At 34.4% G+C, this 23,599-nt stretch overlaps 2 protein-coding genes across 11 annotated transcripts in view; one reads left to right on the forward strand and one right to left on the reverse strand.

Moving 5' to 3' along the window:
• Window positions 1-1,683: 1,683 nt before the first annotated feature.
• On the forward strand, window positions 1,684-16,320 carry LOC111055650. Of its 7 annotated transcripts, none has more exons than XM_039438543.1 (5): window positions 1,684-2,013; window positions 12,365-12,452; window positions 13,702-13,812; window positions 15,725-15,850; window positions 16,135-16,320. In XM_039438543.1, the coding sequence occupies exons 2-5, from the start codon at window positions 12,399-12,401 to the stop codon at window positions 16,246-16,248; spliced, it is 405 nt and encodes a 134-aa protein (XP_039294477.1). In that variant the 5' UTR covers window positions 1,684-2,013; window positions 12,365-12,398; the 3' UTR covers window positions 16,249-16,320. The 7 variants fall into 7 exon arrangements, with proteins under 7 accessions (XP_039294477.1, XP_039294485.1, XP_039294489.1 ...); XM_022342895.2 differs by lacking the exon at window positions 1,684-2,013 and adding an exon at window positions 2,290-2,591; XM_022342896.2 differs by lacking the exon at window positions 1,684-2,013 and adding an exon at window positions 2,327-2,591 and having other exon boundaries at window positions 15,725-15,844.
• A 457-nt stretch (window positions 16,321-16,777) lies between these two features.
• The window catches only part of LOC111055647 (DNA mismatch repair protein Msh6), a 45,116-nt gene continuing 38,294 nt past the window's right edge, over window positions 16,778-23,599 (reverse strand). For 3 of the 4 annotated variants that reach the window (XM_022342889.2, XM_039438521.1, XM_039438516.1), the window contains 4 exons: window positions 23,225-23,404; window positions 21,512-21,689; window positions 20,601-20,752; window positions 16,784-19,418 (listed from right to left, as the gene is read on the reverse strand). In XM_022342889.2, the coding sequence (XP_022198581.2) occupies window positions 19,149-19,418; window positions 20,601-20,752; window positions 21,512-21,689; window positions 23,225-23,404 (780 nt within the window). In that variant the 3' untranslated portion in view covers window positions 16,784-19,148. Of the gene's footprint in view, window positions 19,419-20,600; window positions 20,753-21,511; window positions 21,690-23,224; window positions 23,405-23,599 lie in introns of all 4 variants that reach the window. The other variant, XM_022342888.2, reaches the window with a different exon arrangement.

The raw sequence follows: 23,599 nt of genomic DNA on the forward strand, positions 1-23,599 counted from the left end.
TGAACCTGTTCCTCCTCAATGAACAGAAAACGCATTCAGCCTTAAGGGCCCTACACACCTACGGATTTGGCCTGTGTCCTTGAACGACTCTGAGCAAAATAACTACACAGTAGTAATAAGCAACGCGAGCCCGGCCTGCCGTACTTTTTAAGGCTATCCTCTCCACCAAAATCTAAATCGTCCAATAATGGAGATAGAGGAATTTTGATTTCAGATTTGAATTCAGCGACCCCAAATTCCTTTGGAGCGTAAGTCCCATTTTCGAAAATACCCGAAAACAAGGGAGTTATGGCTGTTTCTAATATAGCTTTCTATTACCTACAGTAAAAATGTACTAGGTTAATAAGATAATAATTTTTTGCTCACAAAGGGAAAGGTTTGAACACTTAAAATTTTAGGTCTAAACATGAACATTTTTAAAACTTTTTTTTTTAATTTCAACTTTGAAAAGATAAATCCAAATATGAAATCAGAAAATCAACTATGAATATGAAAAGAGTAGAATATGATTTAGCTCTGACCATTTCCACTTCTATTTCCTCCTTATTGTTATGTTATCTGCCTCTCTCTCGCTCTCTCTCTCTCTCTCTCTTTGACGGATGTGAATTCAGTAGGCTTTTTGAGGTCCGCTGAAGTGCAGTTTCATTATCAGATCTTTCAACGCCACTTAACAGTAATTGTGCTTTATTTGTAGTTTCTTTTTAATAATATATATATATGTTTTACTTTTCTTCTTCATCTCTTCTCCCTGTCCCCTAATTTTTCTCTATTCTCTCTAACTCCTGGATAGAGCTTTCTGCTATCTTATAATTATAACAATTAATCTGTCATTTCCCAATTATCTAGGTACTAATTTTTTTTTCTTAATTGCATTAATACTATTTTGTTCATGATACTATCGTTTATTTTGTTTAATTATCTAGATATATATTTAGTAATGCTGTTTTTGTGCAATGGGTCTGTCGAGGCCTAGCAAACTATCAATAAAATCAATCAATCTCTCTCTCTTTCTCACACAGACACACACCAACTCTTAATTTATTCACACAGCGTAGCAGTAGATAGAAAATTGAACCTCTATATACTTGATACACTGTAAAGCCTCAACCAGCTCCCAATAAGTACGGTACCTATAGAAATTTTTTCATCTTGTGTAATATAGTATTTGAATACTGTGACAATTCATTGATTGAAAAAGGTTGTCATACTCGATATTATCCTGTAAAAATAGAGACAAAAAATTGTGATTTAATTTCAGCTTCCTCAATAAAATTTCACACAAGTAGACAAAAATAATATAAAAATAAGTTGATTTTTATTGAATAAAAAATTGAAATATGTTTATTCTACAGCTAATAACAATTTTTGGGAAACACTGGTATTATTATTTTACAGTACTAGTAGTTTCTTGCTATAGGTTCAACCAAATTCTTCATATAGGAATAGAATTCTTCATTAATAACGGGTGGAGCCGCTGATGTTGGACGTGTGCTGCGCATGCAGAAGAGAGCCTCGCGTGTCATCTATGTAGCTGACAGACTGGCTCATTGTCGTCCTTTCTTTGTTAGAGAGAGGATACTTATGGTATTTGCACTATATATTTTTCATATCCTTTGCAGGACACATGCGAATGTTGTTTATCTTGCCACCAGACAGAGTTTTTATGCCTACAATACAAGGGGGGCCATAGATTAGACGTACCCTACCAGAGGCTGAGCAGGACGCGAACTGGCCTTGCCCACCTGTCTGTGAGACTATTCAACAAGCTGCCAATAGCGGCTAGAGACGTGTCGATCAGGCGATTTCAACTAAAGAGGTGGAAAAACTCAAACTTGAATTATTAGAAAACAGATGTGAAAGAGCGACTTGCCCTCTAGAGCACCAACAGCTTCTTCAAGAAAAAACTTTATTGAATATGAAGCTGAAACAACGCGCTGATGGGATTGCTGGTGGAGAACCCATTGTATTCCATCAGTGAATTCTTAATGTTAGACAACATATATTATCATGCTGGTGAGTTCGTATTTTTGACTTTCTGTTGTTGTGACTAGCTATTAGGTACCGGTATTAGCTTTCTTTTTTAAATTTTTGACGTGTCCTTGTGATCTCATTATGGACCTAAAATCCTAAAAAAATATATTTTCAATAGGAGAAACACGATTGAATATTCATTGAATTATTATTTTAATTGAAAATGCTAGGGTGAGGTCAACACAGTTAATATAACCAGATCGTTACAGTATGCAAATAAAATTTAATTGCCTATTAAAATTAATTGGTCATAGACCTAACCACGTCTTTTTTAATATGCTAAAATCAACTTATTTACTCTTGAGAAACATATGAGCGATCTTAGTTTGTAAACACATATATAGCCTATATAGGCCTAGCCTATCAAATGTCATAAAGCATCATCAATAAAATAAAGTTTCTATTGTAAAGATAGGAAAAAAATTCTTATGGTAAAAGGAAAATTTTTGTAAATGTAAAATTATATTTGAAGATGAAGGGTTGTTTAAATTTTCTGTTTTTAAACCTCAATCTTATTCGTCAAAGAAAGAATAATATTTTGACTAATCTACAAATAAAATGTGAGTATTTATAGATTATTACCGTATTTTAGTCTATAATTATAAGTCTATACATATTCAAATAATAGTAAGTAGCCTGTGTTTTTTTTATATTATTATAACTATTTATATATATTTGGATCTATTTTGTACCTAAATTTAAGAGATTTGGTAACGTTTTATATTCAAATTCACAAGCGTGAACATAACTGAAATGAAAAAATGGTATGGTGAGATTTCTTTCGTTTGTAAAATTGTAGACCTGTCACCAGGTTCTTCTAGCTGGAAAAAGATCAATAAGTTAATTCTTTTGTACAATAATATTGGAGAATTGAGTATTGGACAACTTAAATGAAAAGACTTGGTCCCCCAAGAACATTGGATTTTAGGTTCCTTTTCCAATTATTTGAGATTTTTGCCAAATTAAGCATTTGGAAACAAAAAAAATACTTACCGGTAAGCCTTTACTTGGATAGTTTAATAAAATGAAATAATTTGGAGCTCTGTGTAGTTCAATTTTTCAAAACAGTTGAATTTTTTAATCCAATACCATATAGCTGGTTCCTATTATTACTATTGAATTTATAATTCAAAATCCCTCTGAGCGTAATCTCGTGTTCTGCAAACAAAGATTACGTAGATCTTTCTTTCTCAGATAGATTTCCAGGTACACCTAATAACAATAGGTCTACGGTAGTATGTTTCTTGTATTTTGAAAAACACCCAATTTCTCCATTAACTTTATTTTGTATTTACAAAACAAGATTTTGCCGGATAAGGCTTCTGAAACTATGTTCCATCAGAATCACCAGTTATATATGCACTAATTTCAGTACTTCCTAGTGAACAGACTCACATAAGAACACGTCAAGGATTAAAGTTTTTAACACATAACTTTTGACACAATAATCGTATCTCCTCGTACTACAGCTTATTCTTCTCAGATCAAGGTGGTTGAAAATAAATTTTTATAAGTCAAATTCATTCAAAAAATTGTAAATTTTAATTCTTGAATGAAATGGCAAATTTCTCTATTCAAAGCTTTGTACGGTATACGGTCATCTCGGTAACCCGATATTATAGAAAATTATTGGACTCGGTCTTAAATTGTAGAACAGAATCTTCTCTTCGTTTTGAAGTGAATGATTCAGGGAAAAATATGCTTGTAAAACTGAATTTGTTCGTTAAATAATGTCAAGATATGGCCAATATTTTCCTCATTTTTACGGTCTTACTAAAGATTTTGGATAAGAAACAGTGATTCAAGATTGATTTAAGCTAAGCTTCTAGAGCATGGAATTCCGTACAATTTGATTCTGATCGCAAGTTTTTATTATTCATCATTCTCTATTAAAAGGATATAATGTTGTACAGAATAGAAGTAAACATTCAAAGTGTGATGGATATGTTTATTTGTTGATGAAAATTTTCATTTTGAAAAAATCGATTTGGATATCGGAGAATCGAATTTAATCTGTATAGCTTTTTCAATATTGATAACATCAAAAAATATACAATAATATTTTAATTTATCGCTCTCCAGCTACCAACATTAATAATTTCATATCAAGTCTATATAGACGCTTGTTTGAACAGAATGAAGGACACTACCAATGCAATTTTAATGGGCGATATAAATCTTAATATTTTAGATAACAATAATTTAGCAAATGAGTACTTGAGTACTCTACATATCAACGGATTTAAATCCTACATTAATAAGCCGACAAGGATAGTGAATGGAAATGGTACCTGCATAGACCACATATTTTTCGAGGAGGGTGGGAACAATAGAGACCTGCAGCGTGGCATGATAATTAAAACTAACATAACAGACCATTACAGTGTTCCACTGCACTTGAGTGAAGCCTTGAAAAATAACGCGGTAGCAGGGGAATTATGGACCAAAACTGTAACTGGCTTTGACGGATTAATAGCTGACTTACTTTACTTTACTTTCATTGGCGCTACAGTCCCATGTGGACCTTGGCCTCCTGCACAATTCGCCTCCAATCGTCTCTCCTCTCCGCCACATTCTCCCATCCTCTGATGCCCAAAACACGCAAATCGGCACTCACATCCTCCAGCCATCTCCTCCTGGGCCTTCCTCTTCTACGCGTACCAATCATTTTACTTTTTAACAACTTATGCGGTAGTCTGCAGTGCTCCATTCTCTGGACATATGCCCCAACCATCTCAAGCGTTGCGCCTTTATAACTCGTACAATATCTTCTGGTCCCATGAAATTGGCAATCTCTTCATTATTTCTGATTCGCCACCCATATTCTGTCCTGACTGGTCCCATGATACGCCTTACAATTTTTCTCTCAAAAACACGCAATGCTTGCTCTTCTCTACTAGTCAGCGCCCACGTCTCAGCACCATAGGTGGCCACTGGTCTGATCAGTGTTTTGTATAGCCGCAGTTTAGACATGCGTGATAAGAGCTTTGACTTCATTAGTTTCATGTGGACAAAGTACGCCTTGTTTGCTGCTAAAATCCTGCTTTCCACGTCTCACTATTGAGAAGCGAACCCAAGTACTTGAACTGCCTCACATTTTGAAGCCAAACTCCTCCCCCACATTCCAGATCACCAACATGTCTTCTTCTCTCGTTTGCTGACATCATAAGATATTTAGATTTTTCTATATTAATCTCAAGACCCAACTTCTTACCTTCATTTTTTAGAGTTTGGAGCATGTCAACCACACCAGCTTTGCTTCTTGATATAAGCACCACATCATCTGGACTTAGTTACAATACTGCCGCTTGTCTGCAATGCTTTAAGAATAACATCAAGTGCCAGGTTAAAGATAACTGCCGAGAGTGCATCACCCTGCCTCTATTCACTCTAAATTCTTTACTTAACTTGTTATCTATTCTGACACAAGCTCTTGCACCTTCCATTGTGAGTAAGGCCATTTTTACCAACTTTCTTGGTAAACCACACCTGGTAAGTACTGTAGGTAACTGCTTCCTGTCTACACTGTCGAACGCCTGCCGGAAGTCAACAAATACAATGTGCAAGTCTACATCAAACTCATAGCACTTCTCCATTGTCTGCCTCATTACAAATATTTGGTCCGTTGTCCCTCTGTTGTTTCTGAACCCACACTGAACTTCACTGAGTTCTTCCTCTGCATATAACGTCACTCGCTTAAAAATAATTGTGGAGAAGATTTTATAGGCTATGTTGAGTAGTGTTATTCCCCTATAATTATTGCACATGAGTTTGTCCCCTTTCTTAAAAATAGGACAAATTATTCCTCTTTTCCATTCATCCGGCATTTCCTCACTTACCCATATCCCAGTTATCAGTTCATGACATAATCTTGTTAGTTTTTAACCCCCCACTTATGTACCTCAGCAGGTATATAATCAATTCCAGGTGCTTCATTACTATTCAGCTTGTCGATAGCCTCCTGCACTTCCCGCATGGTCGGCGGCTCCAATAGAGGCTCAGCAGTCATTATTTCCTCGGCAAACTCTTCATTATCTCTCTCTATACTCAGCTGCTCCTTGAAATATTCCTCCCACGTTTCTAATACTTTATTTTCTTCTCCAATTATTTGTCCCTCTTGGTCTTTACATAACTTTAATCTGGGTTGATACCCTCTCTTTATTGTATCGACCCTCTGATAGAATCCTCCAACATCATTCCGCAGGTACGCCGTCTCAATGTCTTCTAATCGTTTCTTTTGCCACCCTCTCTTTTTCTTCCTGCATATCTTGCTTGCAGTTCTTCTGAGTTCCTTGTATTTCTCTCTTTTAAGCCGCGTTTCCCTACCCATCATATCTCTCCATGCTTCATTCTTTCTTTGCAGTGCCCTACTACATTCTTCATCGAACCATTCTCCATTTCTTTCAATTCTTTTTTCTCCCACAGTGTTTTTAATCACCTCTGTCATGGCGTGCTTCATATCATTCCATGCTCTGTTGCTATTAAATTCTTCAGGGGTTTCCGATAGTTTATTTGGGAGCCGTCTTTCCATTTCTTCCTCAAACCTTGTCCGACACTCCCCCTGCCTCAGTTTTTCCACGACCCACTTTATCCTTCTCTCTCCCTTAGTAGCTTGTGCAAGCGCCAATCTTTGTCTGAGAACTGCTCGTACCAAATAATGGTCGGAGTCACAGTTTGGGCCTCTTAATGATCTTACATCTGTGATAGATGAAGCATGTCTTGCCGATATTAGCACATGATCTATCTGGTTCACATTTTGTGTTCCAGGTATTCTCCATGTACCTTTATGAATATTTCTATGAGGGAAGCATGTGCTCTTGATTATTAAGTTCTTCTCTACCGCAAATTGAACTATTCTTCTACCATTCTCATTGCATTCCTCATGCATTGAGTATTTTCCTGCTACTGGCTTCAGATAAGTCTCCTTTCCTACTTTTGAATTAAAATCTCCCAGTATTATAATGGTGTCATATTTCGGTAGTTTATCATATTCTGCGGCTATCAGGTCGTAAAAACTATCTTTGCCTACTTCGTCGCTGTCCTCCGTAGGCGCATACACTGATACCAAAGAAATATTTCGGAACTTTCCTTTCAATCTAAGAAGGCAAATTCTTTCGTTAATTGGGGCCCAACTTAGGATGCTCTTTTTCCACCGTCTGGTAATAATAAAACCTCCACTCATTCCAGACCTTGCCTCTGTTCCACTATAGCCTACAACAGTGAAATCTTTTTTGTCTATCCTACCTTGCCCTTGCCACCTCATTTCCTGTATTGCGACAAAATCCAATTTAAAATTCTCTATTTCCCTGGCAATTTCGTGCATTTTTCCCGGCTGTAATATAGTCCTAACATTCCAAGTTGCAAGTCGTATATCCATGTCCTTAAATCTTGTTTTGGCTTTTCCATTATAATTTCCGTTCATCATGTCCGTCCGAGGCTCATTGTTTGGTTTCCTAACAACTGTTTTTTTATGGGTTGGGTTGCTAGCCCCACGCCAACCCCCAACCTGGAGGACCAGGTCATTTTTTCGGGTTTCCCTCCCTAGCCTTTGGTAAGCCAATACCGAACTACAAGGCAGCAGTCAATTATCTGTTGGGGTTTTCTTCCCTTAGCCTTTGAGGATCCTCTGATCTCCGTCTGCAAGGCAGCAGCCGTGTTTGCTGGTTTTGGTCCACCCCGGGTATTTAATTTCCCCGGTACCACCTATATCTAGGAGGCATTCCCCAATCCGCCACCTGGGGAGGCGCCCGATAGGAGACCAGCAACTCCCACGGGAATAGCTGACTTACAGGTTGAAAATGGGCTGATATTTACAACACCGACAATATCGATGCTATGGTTAGCAATTTCATAGAAAAATTGACACAACTCACAAACAAAAGAACAAAACAATCAGATTAAGTAAAAAAAACAAACCAGTAAAAAATGGATAACACCCAGTCTAGTCAAAGCAATCCGAGAAAGAGACAAATTACACAGGAAACTCTCACGACAGCCAAACAATATTGAATTGCAAACCCGCTACAAAAACTACCGGAATACTTTAAATAATTTAATAAAAAAGGCAAAAATAGATTATTTTAATGAGAAGTTCCATGAACATAGGAATAACGCCAAGAAAACTTGGGAATACATTGACGAGCTGCTGGAAATAAAGAAAAACACAAAAGAAATAAGCCTAGATGCAGATATACTCAACGATTAGTTTGCTATGTGGGTGTATCATTTGCCAAAACAATATCAGGAAATGTAAGTGATATCCCAGTTCCTCGATCGCTATCAAATTCATGTCAGCACAGTAAGTATCTTTCTCAACCCCACAAACTCAAACGAAATGTCAATTATAAATCAGTTGAAAAACAAATCTACACCAGGACCAGATAACTTCACAGGACCTTTCATAAAAAATTTCTCACTACATAACTGGACCCTTAGAACATATATTCAACGAATGTTTAAATAAAGGATATTTTCCAAAAAAATTCAGAGAAGCCAGAATCATCCCAATACCTAAAACCGGAGGTTAAAAAAAAACAGAAAATTATAGACCGATATAAGCTTGATAAGTAACCTTTCCAAAATATTAGAAAAAATAATAAAAAAACAGAATTATGAATTTTTTAGAGAAAGGAAATATAATAAATGAAAAGCAATTTGATGCACATCTAAAGAAATTATTTATCTTACAAAAACATATTATAAGAGCAGCATTAGGAAGACCTCGACTCTATCCTAGTAGGGAGATTATTCTTGAATTTAAGGTCCCTACAATAAGACAGAATTATATGAAAAATATAATACTCCATATCAATAAGAATAAAATCTAATTTTCCTGCACACATTAAACCCCATAACACACGTCCTAACAATAGATTTAACACAGAACTCATTAAGCTAACCATATGCAGGCATCAATTTACATATTATTGTAGCTACATTATAAATAAAATTCCAAACGATTTTATAGATAAACAAATGACACGTAATTTAAGCAAAAGCATAGATATTGGATTGAGCATAACATATTCTTTAAACTAGTTGTATAAAGTGTAATATTGTATCCAACAAGCATTGTTACTAAAAACATTGAGCAATGGTTTTTCCATTTTCACGTTCTTGAACCAGGTATTGTAAATGTTCCCACATCATCTTTACAGGATTTTTTTTATTGTATTATTTTATTTATTCACCTTTGTGAAAGATTCACTTGATGATGGCCTCAACACGTCACACTGGTTAATTGGATACTACTTTGTCATATAGTATGTACTATTCTCAAGTTTTTAAGTTTTTTCTGAGCCTTTGAGACTTTTGTATATTGGTGTAATACTTTCTTGAGCTCTATTTTATTTACTTTTTATATCTCTTTTTACTTGACTAGAATTGAATAAGTTCACTGCAACTCACTGCCAACACACAAGGACTCTTATGTTGGCAGTGCCGAATATTACATTGATAATTATTGTTGTGCAAGTTACAATAAATGTCTAATTGTAGGTAATTGCATATTGCATACTATAGTGATTGTATTGTACAGTATTTGTATGTGATTTTTGGCAATAAATTCAATTCAATTCATTCTATTTAGAGGCTGTTGATTAACACAAGAATTATTGTAAAAAAATGAAATTTGTATATATTTTTTGTTGTGGCTTTTTGGTATAGTCGTCTGAATAGAATCGTTTATCGGAGGGGAAACAGGAAAAAATTCTCTAGAGCCTTGACTACATTTCGATTTTTTATAATAGTCCAGTAACGAGGTACGGTAGTGAAGGGGAGTTTGGAAAATTTATTTCATGTTAAATTTTTTTGCAATGATTCTGGAGTATTGGACAGTGTAAAATACAAAAAGTTGACCTCCTAGCCCTGGAGCTTTTTACAGTGTACCAAAAACCTCGAATTATTTGTTCCTTTCCCAGTTTTCTGCGATTCTCGACAAATCGAGTCATCGGACAAAAAATCACTCCCGCCTTCCCGCCTTCTTCAGATAATAGAATGTTGAATAGAATGAAATAATTCGGAGCTTTCTATGTTCATTGACTTCATGAGCATTTCTATGTTCATTGAGTTACAATTTTTCAAAAAACAAATTTGGAGGAATCTCTGTTATCCTATATCCGTTAACATTTTTCTTATCTTCGCTATTTGAATTCATTATTATTCAAAATCATAGCCAGGAATGAAATAGAGGGAGTAGCATCATTCAAGTATCTCGGAGAAACACTGATCGAATAAAAGAAACGAAATGAGTGAGACCATCTGTGAAAGAATCCAAGCTGGAATAAGAGCAATTCACGCAAATACAAGCTTATTCAGGAGCCATCTGATTAGTAGAGAGGCCAAAATAAAATTATACCGCAGCTTGTACGCCCTGTGACCTATGGCTTGGGGATATGGACAATGACAGAAAAGGATAAAAACAAACTCCATGTCTTTGAAAGAAGAGTGCTGCGGAAAATGTATGGACTGTACAACAAGGGTTGGAATGGCTTAATCCGTTCCAACAAGGAATTGGAAGACCTAAGGAAGGGACAGGCCATAGTTCAATTTATAAAGGCTCAAAGAATCAGATGGTTGGGTCATGTAGAGAGAATAACTGCGGGCAGAATCCCTAAAATTGTGATGCGGGAAAGGCTTTACAATAGGAGAGAAAGAGGGAGACCCAGAAAAAGATGGCTGGATGAGATGTTGAATGATGTTAAAAGTTTGGGAGTGAGGGGATGGAGAGGGATAGTCAACGATAGAGATGCGTGGAGGTTGATAGTTGCGGAGACCGAGGCTCACCATGAGGTGTAGCGCCATACGAGATTTTTCAAAATCCCTCTGGTCGTAATTTAGTGCTCTACAACCTGAGTCTGGGTAGACCGTTCTATCTTAGATATAATATTATTTCCAAGAGCATCCATTATCAAATTTCTCTGCATTTGTTGGTTTCCATAAAACCACCTGTTCACAGTGGTGGTACTATTAGGCTACTTGAATGCGCATCAAGCACTGAAAATCGCACATGGTGCAGATAAACTGATCAATTAAGGCTATAGGACGTTTGAAAAATATGCATAGTTGGAAGCTCTTGAACATGCTACAACTTTTATACGAAACATTTTTTCGAAAAACGCGAACTTTATTCGTCAAAAAAATAAACGTTTATTCGTCAAAATATTAAATTATGAGGCGGAAATATCACCATTTTCTGACCATTCACGACTTTATGACACGTGATTTCAAGTCAAAAGTTATGAGAGATTGAAATTTTGATCCTTGAGGTGTCCATATGCGCGTCTCTTCATTGGAAAATACGGAAATCAAGAGTATTTAACAGGTGATTCTCATAGAAAATGATCTCAGATCTCCTATAATTATTTTGCAAAATCTCAACGTGAGATCAATGAAGATGGTGGTTAAAGCTAGAAATTGTCACTTTTTGCTTTTAGAAAAAACGACTAGCAGTCAGATATTTTACAATAAATGAATAAATCACTCACTGGACAACGAGATCTTTCGGCAGTTCCGCTATCTTCTTGGTTGTGATGGCGAGACAACCAAGTTGGTTGTCTTGGTTGTGACAACCAAGAAGATGGCGGAACTGCCGAAAGATCTCGTTGTCCAGTAAGTGATTTATTCATTTATTGTAAAATATCTTACTGCTAGTCGTTTTTTCTAAAAGCAAAAAGTGATTTAATAATAAGCAGTTCGTGATGGAAAATAACATTGAAGAGTTCTAGAAATTGTGTTTTTTCGAAATACAAGGAACATTATTGTTATCAGGTGTAACAGCTTTTTTTCGTACAGTATCTGATGTGTGGGCATTTGAATAACACAGTCCAATCATAGCTTAAAAGATTTTTTAAAAATTCAATGTAATTTGAATATAATGGTAAGCAATCACCAGTAACATTCATTTCAAAATATGATAGAAATCATTTTATGGAATAATTTCTTATTCATTAGTATCTACTGTATTTCCATTTTATTTCACCAATATTCATTCGTCACAAATTAGGCCCAAGGGTTTTCCAGGAGCTTCATTTTTTCATTATACATCGTACCGTAGCCAGTAAATAATATTTCCAGCACATAATCTTGCTCTACTATGGGTATACTGGATATTTGATACCTTTGTGTTGGAAAAACTGATATGGCCTACCTATAAGTTAGTATATTTATTAAGTGGGCCCAGTTTTAATAATTACCATTTATTAGTTACTGCTATTTATTGCTATTTTCCAATGTTGTTGTACTAATTTTTCTGTTTTCAATTTTATTGTATCTTTGAAGTTTGTTACAACACTTTTTGTTTTATGACAATAAAGGATTATTATCATTGATTTAGATCCTTCGCGAGCCATAACTAATCAATTACAAAAATGTTGGTTTTTGTATTGCTGATTGGAGTCTCATGTATGTTTGCAATATTGTGGGTGAGTAAATATTTGTAGGGAGCCTTAATTAAACGGCAAACGTTTTACCGGTTGAAATTTCAAGTTGATTTTATTTCAGATTATCCTCAAAATTTTCTTAGAAGTATTTTAGTTAAGGCTGTTCGGAAAACTTTCACATTTAAATTGGATAATCTTCTTCAATATAATTGCTAAGATCATTATAACAGTGAGATTTTTAAGTGGTCTTATAAGCGAGTTATGTGTTGTTGAAGTGCTAACTTTCCAGATTCCGTTTTCTTTCCAGATCATAAACGGTTTAGACTATATTTATATTCTCTTGAAAATTAAAAAATGTATCTTTCCAAACTAAAACATTTTATTCCCCATATCGTTCATAAATAAAAAGTAACATTTTTTGTAAATTCGATAACTTGTTTATTTTGGCATTAATAAAAAAAGGAGTTTGGCATTTTTATAAATTCGATAACTTGTTTATTTTGGCATTAATGGCGAAAAAACGCATAATATTAGAACAAAGCCAATGCTATACTGAATGTATTGAAAAAAAAACTCCAATGGAAAATTCGAAACAGTTTATGATCAAGAAAGAAAACGGAGTAAGCACTTCAACAACCCATAACTCGCTTATTAGAGCACTTGAAAATTTCAGTTGCAACGTTTTCCCATTCTTATGATGATCTTATCAATTATATTAAAAAAGATTATCCAATTTAAATAAAAAAAGTGTTCCGAACAGCCTTAAAAAACTCATGCTTACATTACCTAGCCTTACAGATGAATAAAATAAATGTTTAAAAATCACAACGATACCATGAATATTGGAGAAAATTGTCATTGAATTGACTAATAAACATTTCATCACTTGCTTCGTTTCTACTGCCTAATCCAGCTTTTTCTATTATTAATTTGAAATAATTCACATTCAAAATGAAAACAGTGTAGAGAGAAAAGTAAAGCAATATCTATACTATACTATTTGATTTCTCAAATTCTTCTATACAAATAAAATAGAATTATAAAAAATATCATGCCGATTCTCAATTTTTTTTGAGGTGGAAAAACCTTCTAAAAAGCACCAAGATAGGTGCGAAACAACTTAGTTAGTATAGGATTCTTTCTTCAACAAAAGCAATCCTCATTTTTCGCATCTAATACCCCAGATTGAAAACGCCATGTCAATTCTTATTAGTTATATTCATAATGCATTCATTGTATGATTATTATATAATTTTATGTAGACTAGTAATTTTGTTATTCTGTTGAATAGATTTTATACGTGTTGTTGGGAGATCATACTGATACATTGAACAAACAAACAACGAAGATGCAACAAATGCGTAACAACAGCATAAATGTCACTCTAGTTTTGAGTAAAGCTGTAAGTATAGGAATAAAATTCCAATCCAAACTTTCTGATTTTATTTGCTCATCCAAGAAGCAAAAATTAGCAAGATGCAAGAAGCATAAAGTTCACAAATTTTGTCAAAAATATTACATGAATAATATACCTAACTTATGTAAAAATAGTATATTTCGCACCTAGGGTCGAAAATGTACGTTTTCCGGCTCGAGATCGCGGTTTTCAAGTTCGAGACGAAGTCGAGAACTTGAAGCGTCCGAGAGCCGGAAAAACATTTTTGCCCGTGTTGGGAACACTATTTTTCACCACACCAAAAAAAAAAACTTCCCAATATATAAGAAATTGAAAAATAAATAAAATTCAAACAGCCTATTTTGATAGTTTAAATCTTGGTTATGACAACTTTCACTGTCAATTAATTTCAATATTACTAATTAATAATTTACAATAGTGACAATATTTTTATACTATTAATATTTCAAATAATTGTTTGAATTTTTATAGCTCGTGCTTTGCGCCTGGTGCAATATCTCATGGATAGATGGATGAATAGAATTTTCATTACTATTATGAAATAATGTGATTAAAAAATTAATTAATATAATTGCATATTTCACAGTTTTGTCTCAAAATATATCTAAAAAATTGATTGAAATTTAAATTACAGTAACTAATATAAAAAATAGCTAATAAAAGTCGAAATTCATCGACAAAAAAAAAATCATTGACTGAGGTTCGAACCTAGATCATGTTTGTAATTCACTGAGCTTTGAGTTCTGATGTATTACGCCTTTACGCTCTCGGCCATTGCGTATTGTTGATTGAAGGGGTTTGTAAGTCAGGTAACGTATGTAGGCTACTATAATATAGTGTATAGCGGCAAACTTGAAGCCGGTTTGCCGGCATTTTCACAACAAAATATTGCTCTGAAAATAGTTAAATCACAGAGAAAACATTCAAAGATTCAATCTTGAGTGGGCCTAATGTTTTCTCTATATGGTTTGATATTGAAGAAAAATTATCTAAAAGTTTTAATAATGAATTACGGAAAAATTACTAGGAATTTTTCAGTCAAGGCTGAGTTTCACCAGTAGGCTTACCTTAAACTTCAGATCTCTGCTGTATTTTCCTATTATTATTGTTGATTGTATTGCATTAAGAAGTGGAATTCGATAATAAAAAAGAAACAATTATTACTCTACCTCACTTTTAAATATTGATACAATTATTGTACTTTGATTTCAAATTCGATTCTTCACTTTTAAATACCATACTTGCGATACGTACCTTTCAGACAATGGACAATGCAGCCAACATTATATTGTTGAGGCTATGGAGATATCATCGTATTCTATTGTTTAATATCAAAAACACAATAATAAATATTAAATTATGAAACAGTAATTTATAAAATATATTATAGACATGATACCGCGATTCACGATACATATAATTATATAGATTATTACAGTCGTTATGAGATTATCTCTATGATTTTTGTGAGATCGGACACGATCAGCTGTTATACAAGGTCATTTTACAGCCCTAGGGCCGTAAAGTTTTACCGGCCTGGTCGGAAAACAATCACTTTCGGCCTCTATATGACGCACGTAAACCAGCTCATTACATCCAAGTGTGGCGAAAAAGTATTTTCTTGTTTATCTTTTACGGAATATACTCATGATTTTTTGAGTTTAATTTTTATTTTTTTTAAATACAAATGTATATAGACCAAAAGAAGTTCAAAATCATGCAGTTATAAAGATGTATGTAGTGACAAATGAATATTCAAACCGCTCGATAATGGTATAGATTTTTGATTTGTTCCATGTAGCCTAATATAATTATGATGTGGATAATACTATAAAATCAATAGAATATTGTGTAGGCTAACTAATATTTTTATACTAATAGTTATTGATAATTTCAGTGGAATATAATGAGTTCTAATGAGATAAAAACAAATTTAATTCTCCAATTGTCCTCAAGAAGAGCTGCTTTCAACAGGCAACAGTTATGTAAACAGAAAAGAGAGAATAAGCTACTGATGGTCAGTGTGAGTTTACAATTTATTTTACCAAGCTGCTGATAAGTATATATATAGTGTCTTTTTTTTCTATTTGCTTATGCTTTTCACTAGTGCGTGAGTATTGAAATAAGATGATGACTAAAGGTGCTAACAGAAAGAGTAAGTCGCGGTGTAGATCGATACCACTAAATTCTTTCCTTTCCTTTATTATATTATAGATGTGATGAAGATTATTTGCAACTTTATAAATTTTTTATATAATACTAATGAGTAAAATTTCAAATTGTCGATATGCAATTTTGTTTTGATAGGTTGAGAACAAGAGCAATCTATTTCCTGGATTAAGAGCCAGCAGATTGAAATCAAATGGGATTAACATGTTAGATATCAATGACAGTATAGGTCATGTACACCACCTCTGCTAAGAACATCTCGTCTACAATGAAGAATGAATATTATGTTAATGTGGCAACAATTAAAAACGTTCAATTACCCAATGTTGTTCTCTTTATAATATTTTAATCACTAAATAATCAATCAAGTAAGTATCCATTTTTTTCAATAAATAAAAAATCGTGGACATCCATTGAAATGTATTATTTTATTGCACATTGTATTTGCAAATAGTGCTGACTCGCAACCATAATAAAATTTACATAAATTGTCAGCATTAGTTGAATGGCAAGCATTTGGGTTATTTAAAAGGAAAGCTGACAGTTTAAAGTGTAGGAATCCAACTATAACACTATTGCACAGTGCACATGTATAGACATAGTTTGAACTTTGAATAAGTCATTATGCATGAATATTGAAATACCTTCTGCAGCTAACTCTACCATTTATGAAAATTCACTCGAATCATAATGCATTTCAACTGAGCATCATTACCACACATTCAGCTTAACATGGTAAGTTTTTCAAATATAAGCCAGGCTGATAGATTAACAACAAAAATTGAGGTTTGATAATAATAATTATTTATTGATTAAAAGCTGAACATTTTCAACAGACAAGTGAACACTTGTTCCAGTAAAAAACACAATAAATCAAGATGAAAAATTACAGCTTTCCTACTCAATAATCAAAAGTCGAGCTTAATATTATAGTCAAACAAATGCTAAGTAGCAGGTACAATAGTATAAAAGTAAATTATAAAGATTATAAACAAAAAAGTGTTCGATTAATTGACATACTCCCTTGAAGATAATGATTTTTCAGAAAAGTTTTCAACTCAGTCTTAGTGTACGCGTAAGCTCACATTGTATGTAATTTCAATTCTATTTTTTCCATTATTTAAAACCATCTTAGTTTAAGTGAAGACTCAGTTAAACTAATTGATAGACATAATTGATATATTTCTCCTATCAAAAATCAGAAGACTATTATCAATCTATGTTTATTGGAATTGTGAATTAAAAGTTTGAAGTAAAAGTATTTTCTCTTTAGGGTAAGTCAACCTACAAACATTTCTCTATAATGTATTTTCAGGACGGCATATACTAGAATAAAATTTGCTGAAATGAAAAATTCAGAATGATACGATAGGTAAATATGGACACGATGGATTATAATAGCAGCTAGGTTCAAAACACTAATTCACATACCGACAAAAATTTTTTCTACTGAAATTATACATATTATCAATAAATCTTGGTTGCTCGATTAGTTCTTTCAGAATACCGATTTTATAAGTCACTTCAAGTGTGGGCTCTACTTCTTATGATTATGTTTTTTGAAACAGAACCACGACAAGAACCACCTTGCAAGGTCTCATACATAACATTTTCAAAGGCTAACTATACAGGCCTTCAGACAGGGTCAGGCATCAGACAAGACAATGGGTACTAACTACGTTCCAATTAGTGGTGCTGAGAAAGGCTGTTGAGGATATTTTTGATAAAATAGACTCTGACCCCGAATGGTCACATTTGATAATTAATGAAGTTTTACAAAGAACAGCTGTCGAACTTCTGGCGAAAACTCTCGAGAACAAAGTGTTGTCGTTGTAAGGGGGGCATTCCAACCTCACTGGAACTAAAGTATGTTCTACTAACGACAAGGTTCACTCTGTCGAGCTACCGGAGCGACTGCCATCAACTCGAAGTCTTCCACAAGTCACGCTAGATTTAATGTGACTGAACTTATCGAAAAAATCCAACATTAATGAAGTAAAACTTCACCTTGTAGATTTGGCTGGATCCGAGCTTTCGGAAAAAACCTAAGCTAGAGGCCAGACTTTTAAAGGCGTTAAAATTAATAAGAGATTGTTGGTACTGGGTAATGTGATATCATCAGTTTTTGAAGGAGGCAGCAATTTCTTATACAGATAACAAACTCACAAGGATTTTACTTGATTTGCTGGGTGGCAACTCGCAGCAGACATTGATGATAGCATATGTGAGTCCTGATGATTATAACCAGAAAGAAACACTGAGCACACTGCACTATACCGATCGAGCGCACAGACTGACTGTCTCCGGTTGCTGTTGAAATGGCCAGGATGGAAAAACTCAAACTTGAATTATTAGAAGACGGAGGTGAAAGAGCGACTTGCCCACCAGTGCACCAACACCTCAACAAGAAAACACCTTGAATATGAACAATGACTGAAACAATGCCTGAGTTTGTCTCTCTCATAGCACCAATCAATTGGAATAAGTTCTTATGGAATGGAAAAGAGAGAAAAATGAAAAGTAAGCCTGATCAGTTGAGCTGAAGGTCAAGTCAACCTCTGGAAACGTTGAACCAAATGGAAAGAATATTCCAAAGTGAATATATAAGAGCTAAAAAAAAAATATAACTAAACAAATATAACAGCTACAGGCCGAGTTCAAAAAGAGTGAATAGAAATGCAGAGTTACCAAATCTTCACAAACTCCTCCTGTAAATCAGCATTTGAAAAGCCAGCTCCTGCAACTCTGGAAGAAGATAAGGTCAAACGCACCAAACAAATTCATCTTTTAATGAAGGATCTGGCGTACAAAAAGGAATTGGCAAAAAAATATTAGCTTCCTCCACGCCAATGAATGAACTAGTGGTGTCTGCAAGGCCCATATGAAGGAAATAAAATATCATATTTCTGAATTGAGCATTGCAACCGAAATTTTTGCAAAAATATCAGCAGAAGTGAAAATACGAGTAGCGAAGTGAAAATAACCACGAGAGTATCGATAATGAATAATGAAGAAAAAATTCAACAATTCTAGTATTAATTATGTCAAATGTGGTGATAGCATGATATTGAAAAAAAAAAAACAAGGGGAAAACAACCCTCTCCAATTATACTCATTGAGCTGAAAAATAGAAATAGAATAAATGATAACTTCTAATGAACTTCACTCAATATTTGTCGCAAGTGACTGGGATCATTAAATCGGAATAGATCCTTGAATATTTTACGATTGTTGGATTCAAGCTCCAACTGCTTGGCAAACTGATGGCCAGTCTTGATGATATGCGTGGGAATGCCAGCGAGTCGCGCCGCGTTGAATCCGTATGACTTCGGACAAGCACCTTCTGCGAACTTGTACAAAAACGTAACTGTCTCCTCAGCGCCAGTGTCCATTTCCTCATCTTCGGTTTCAGCCATACATGACTGGAAAAAAATTCAAAGAATTATGAGAATGTAGCCTACTCGTGAATCAAATACAGTAACTTAATATGATACTAGATAGGAATATGACGATTTGAAAAATCCAGTCAGAAAGAAGATAATTTAGATTGTTGTTTAAACTCAGATAAATCGTGATAATATTATTTGCTGGAAAAGCGTATTATAATATTATCATTTTGAAACTTCCGCACTATCCCACTATAGATAGTTCAGTTACGAGAATAAGTTTCAAATTGCAGAGGATCTATCTACCTTGATTATTAATTGGAAGCGTTTTATTAAATACAACAATTATTATAATTTTGCAAAACTTCACGTTATTAATTTATAAATATTATCTGTGAAGATTTTCAGAAGGAAGCAGTTGAAACATTTGTCTATAGATACTTCAGTCACGATAATAGGTTTAGCTAGTGGAAAATGGCGCATCCTGCCCTGTCGGCTGTCGGTTAGTACAAAACAGATTTTAAGAGAAACAGAGCACTGCGTGCTACTCTATTCTCTCCTCTGCAATTTTTAACCTATTCTCGTAACTGAACTATCTATAGTAGGATAGTGCGGAAGTTTCAAAATGATAATTTATAACACGCTTTTCCATCAAATAACATTATCGAAATTTAAACAACAATCCAAATTATCTAGTAGAATAGAGTAGTACGCATGTGCTCTGTTTCTCTTAAAATCTGAACTCAATAATCCAGCAGCCAACAATTACAGTTGTTACAAAATGTTTATACACTGGCTAAGTTCAACGCTAATATAGGATTACATGAAGATATGGTCGCATTTATAATTCATTTAATGAAGCAAACAAATACAATATTCAGAAAAGAAAATCAGGCTATTGTCCATTTTTTTCTATTTCTTAATTTTTCTTCTCTTATGTTGATATATTCCAAGTTTAAACCACCAGTTTATGTATCTACGTTTGAGCTGAGCTGATCTACAAGGAGCATAAGCCCTTGTAGTACCTAGATGTGGAAATCAGAGTCTAGTTGAGGAAATTAAGAGTTGATTCGAGAATATGCATGAAATATGACAGTGTAGAAACATGTCATTGAAAATGAAAATATAAGTTAATTCATGAAGAATGAAAATAAAAATACTATTGAGATATATAAACTAGTCATGCAATAAAGTATACTTAGTTTTGTTTGTGCATACCATATGGCCAAGTTTGACAGTCTTGCAATGCTTGAAATCCTCAACGAGAGAGTGGTAGTGAGTGGAGAAGAGAGTACGACAGTTCATTTTGCTGAGCTCCTTGAGAACGGCCGCAGCAATGGCAGTGCCATCATACGTTGACGTTCCACGACCTACAACATTTCATTTAATTATTGTTCATCTGTACTCATAATTGAAAGATTTGGAGATAAAAATAAGGTCAACATTGAGCTATTAATCTCCCGATTACAATAGAATTGAATTTCTTATTGTCGGATCCTCATGGTATAAGGACCTCAAGTTTGAAATTTAAATTCAATCGGGTGATTAGGAATGGAGTTATCGTGTTCACATTCACACACACACACACACACACACACACACACACACACACACACACACACACACACACACACACACACACACAGACCAACACCCAAAAATCATGTTTTTGGACTCAGGGGACCTTGAAAGGTATAAAAAACATGAAATTTGGGTACCTTAATTTTTTTGGAAAGCAATACTTTCCTTACCTATGGTAATAGGGCAAGGAAATACCGAAATAACAAGAATAAACCGAGTAAAAAGCTGATAAAAGAAAGCGTAGCTCTATCAGCTTATTACAAAGATAATAAATTTTTATTGCTTCCTTGAAGATTGGTGAATGTATACTTCGAGAACGTTTTCTCAGAGATCTTGAGATACGATGAAGTCGCTTTCTTATCACAATCAAAACACAAAAGTCTCCAGATGAATTTATGAAAATACATTGAAATATTTTCATAAAATTATATTTTTATAGAATTAAAAGCTTGGAACGTTGATTATATTTGCAATCAATATAATAAAGCACATCATATTATGATCAAGATGGAAAATAGAAGCTTATCTGTAGAGATGACGTGATTTACCTAGTTCGTCTATCAGAACAAGTGAGTTGCTAGTGGCGTGTTGGAGAATAGCCGAAGTTTCTGACAGTTCCATGAAAAATGTACTTTCACCAGACATGATGTCATCGTTTGCTCCAAGTCGAGTGAATATTCGGTCAACCGGATTTAAAACCACACTCTCAGCTGGTACATGGCATCCCTGAAAAATAAAAACCATCGCTAATCTACTTTCAAGTATCTAGATTACTGATTAACATAAGAAAAAGTTGCAAACTCATGAGATTGTTGTTTTAAGGAGACTGGTGTGACATAAGACAATCAATCAAACGTCACAGTATACTTTATCATATTTTTCAACGAAAATACTTATGACGTTGAATTTCATGTCAAAGGAATCATCTGTATACCCTCTTTCGGAGAATACAATATTTATTAATACTAGCCGTCAGGCTCGCTTCGCTCGCCATATCCGTCTAGCCAAGGGGCTCCGCCCTCTGGACCCCCGACTGGATCGTCCAAGAATGAGATCAGCAGGCTCTCTTCGCTCGCCTGCAGTTTTCATTTGAGCATTTTTATCATATAGTAGGACAATCCAGTCGGGGGTCCAGACTAAACGTCTGGATAAACGGATATGGCGAGCGAAGCGAGCCTGAAAGCTAGTAATATAATATTCCCAGGAATAGCTCTGATTGAAGTAACAGTGCTCATTCAATTTTTCCGCGATAAATGCATTTCAATCTTCAACTTGGTGCCAACCTAACAAAGTCAACTCAACTTAATGCCAACCTGACAAAATTATTAATTTAGTTACCAGTTAACAACTGTTTCGAAGAGGTACTCTCTCTAGATTATAGTTCTATATTAACATATGGTATGGACATTTTTCAATTATAGTTAAGAGAATAAGAAGAATATACATGCTAAAAGACGAACTTTAAACCCTTAAAAACCACCCTTAGAGTTAAAATATTGCCAAAAGATTTCTTAGTGCGCCTCTAAAGGCCAACTGAACATACATACCAAATTTGAACGTTTTTGGTCCGGTAGATTTTTAGTTCTGCGAGTGAGTGAGTGAGTGAGTGCCATTTCGCTTTTATATATATAGATTATTTCATATGATATGCACATAATATGAAAATTATTGCCATGAACAGGCTTAACCCAAAAGTATCTAAGTATTTAGATGAATAACCTAGACCCGGTTTCTAGGACACTTAATAAACCTCAATGGATCATTAAACTTATAGATCTAATGGCACATTGGATTTAATAAGTGTACTTGAAATCGGGCCCTAGTATATGGCATTGTTGCATTAACGATTATTAAATTTAGTTGAAAAAGTGACTTCGTTCATTGTTTCTCATGGCATTAGTTTAGTTGAGTGGCATCACTCAATCAAGGTTAAAATTTATATACATCAATACAAATTGAATATAGGCCTATACGTGCAGCCGGGAGCATGTTTTACATTCCAAAATTCAACTATCATAATATCATGATTGTTCATTCATTTTTTTCCACTATAGAATATGATACAATATTTTCTAAACTTGAAACTAGAAATAAATTGCTCACTTTCTCACTCGCTGTTTAGTGGCGGAGATCGTTCCTGACTGCAGTTGGTAGTTGGTCTGAGGATGCCAATACAATGATTGTCACTGCTAAACAATGAGTGAACAATTTCTGCTTTTGAGCTTCAAAAGTAGTGATAATATGATTGGATATTGCGTTACCATTTGTGCCATGATGACAATGAGTCCCAATTGGCGCATGAGCGTGGACTTTCCTCCCATGTTGGGCCCTGTGACCAGAACAAGGTTGGCTCCGAGGTCACCTATGACGGTGTCGTTCGGCACAAACACCTCCTCGCCAGACGAGCACGGATACCGTCCGCCAACCACCTTCACAACCGCCTACAAACCAATGCAAACTTCACTTTGACGCGACTTATGTGTAAATCAGTGGAGATTAGAAAATGGAGCTATATAATTGAAATACATAATATATAATATTTGATATAGGATTTGAATACTAAAAAAATATACTCGATAATTCAAAAATAAAATTCTATCTGAATTAAATTAATATTTGTTCATTTACGGTATGAA

The sequence above is a fragment of the Nilaparvata lugens genome, chromosome 1 (genome assembly GCF_014356525.2).
Source record: "Nilaparvata lugens isolate BPH chromosome 1, ASM1435652v1, whole genome shotgun sequence".
Taxonomy (NCBI): Eukaryota; Metazoa; Arthropoda; class Insecta; order Hemiptera; family Delphacidae; genus Nilaparvata; species Nilaparvata lugens.

What these genes read in the sequence shown, in the direction of transcription:
- LOC111055650 (XM_039438543.1), top strand. Translation starts at nt 12,399, where the DNA reads ATGTTGGTTTTTGTATTGCTGATTGGAGTCTCATGTATGTTTGCAATA. An exon ending in GTATGTTTGCAATATTGTGG is followed by an intron (nt 12,453 to 13,701) that starts GTGAGTAAATAT and finishes TCTGTTGAATAG; the next exon opens with ATTTTATACGTGTTGTTGGG. An exon ending in ATAAGCTACTGATGGTCAGT is followed by an intron (nt 15,851 to 16,134) that starts GTGAGTTTACAA and finishes TTGTTTTGATAG; the next exon opens with GTTGAGAACAAGAGCAATCT.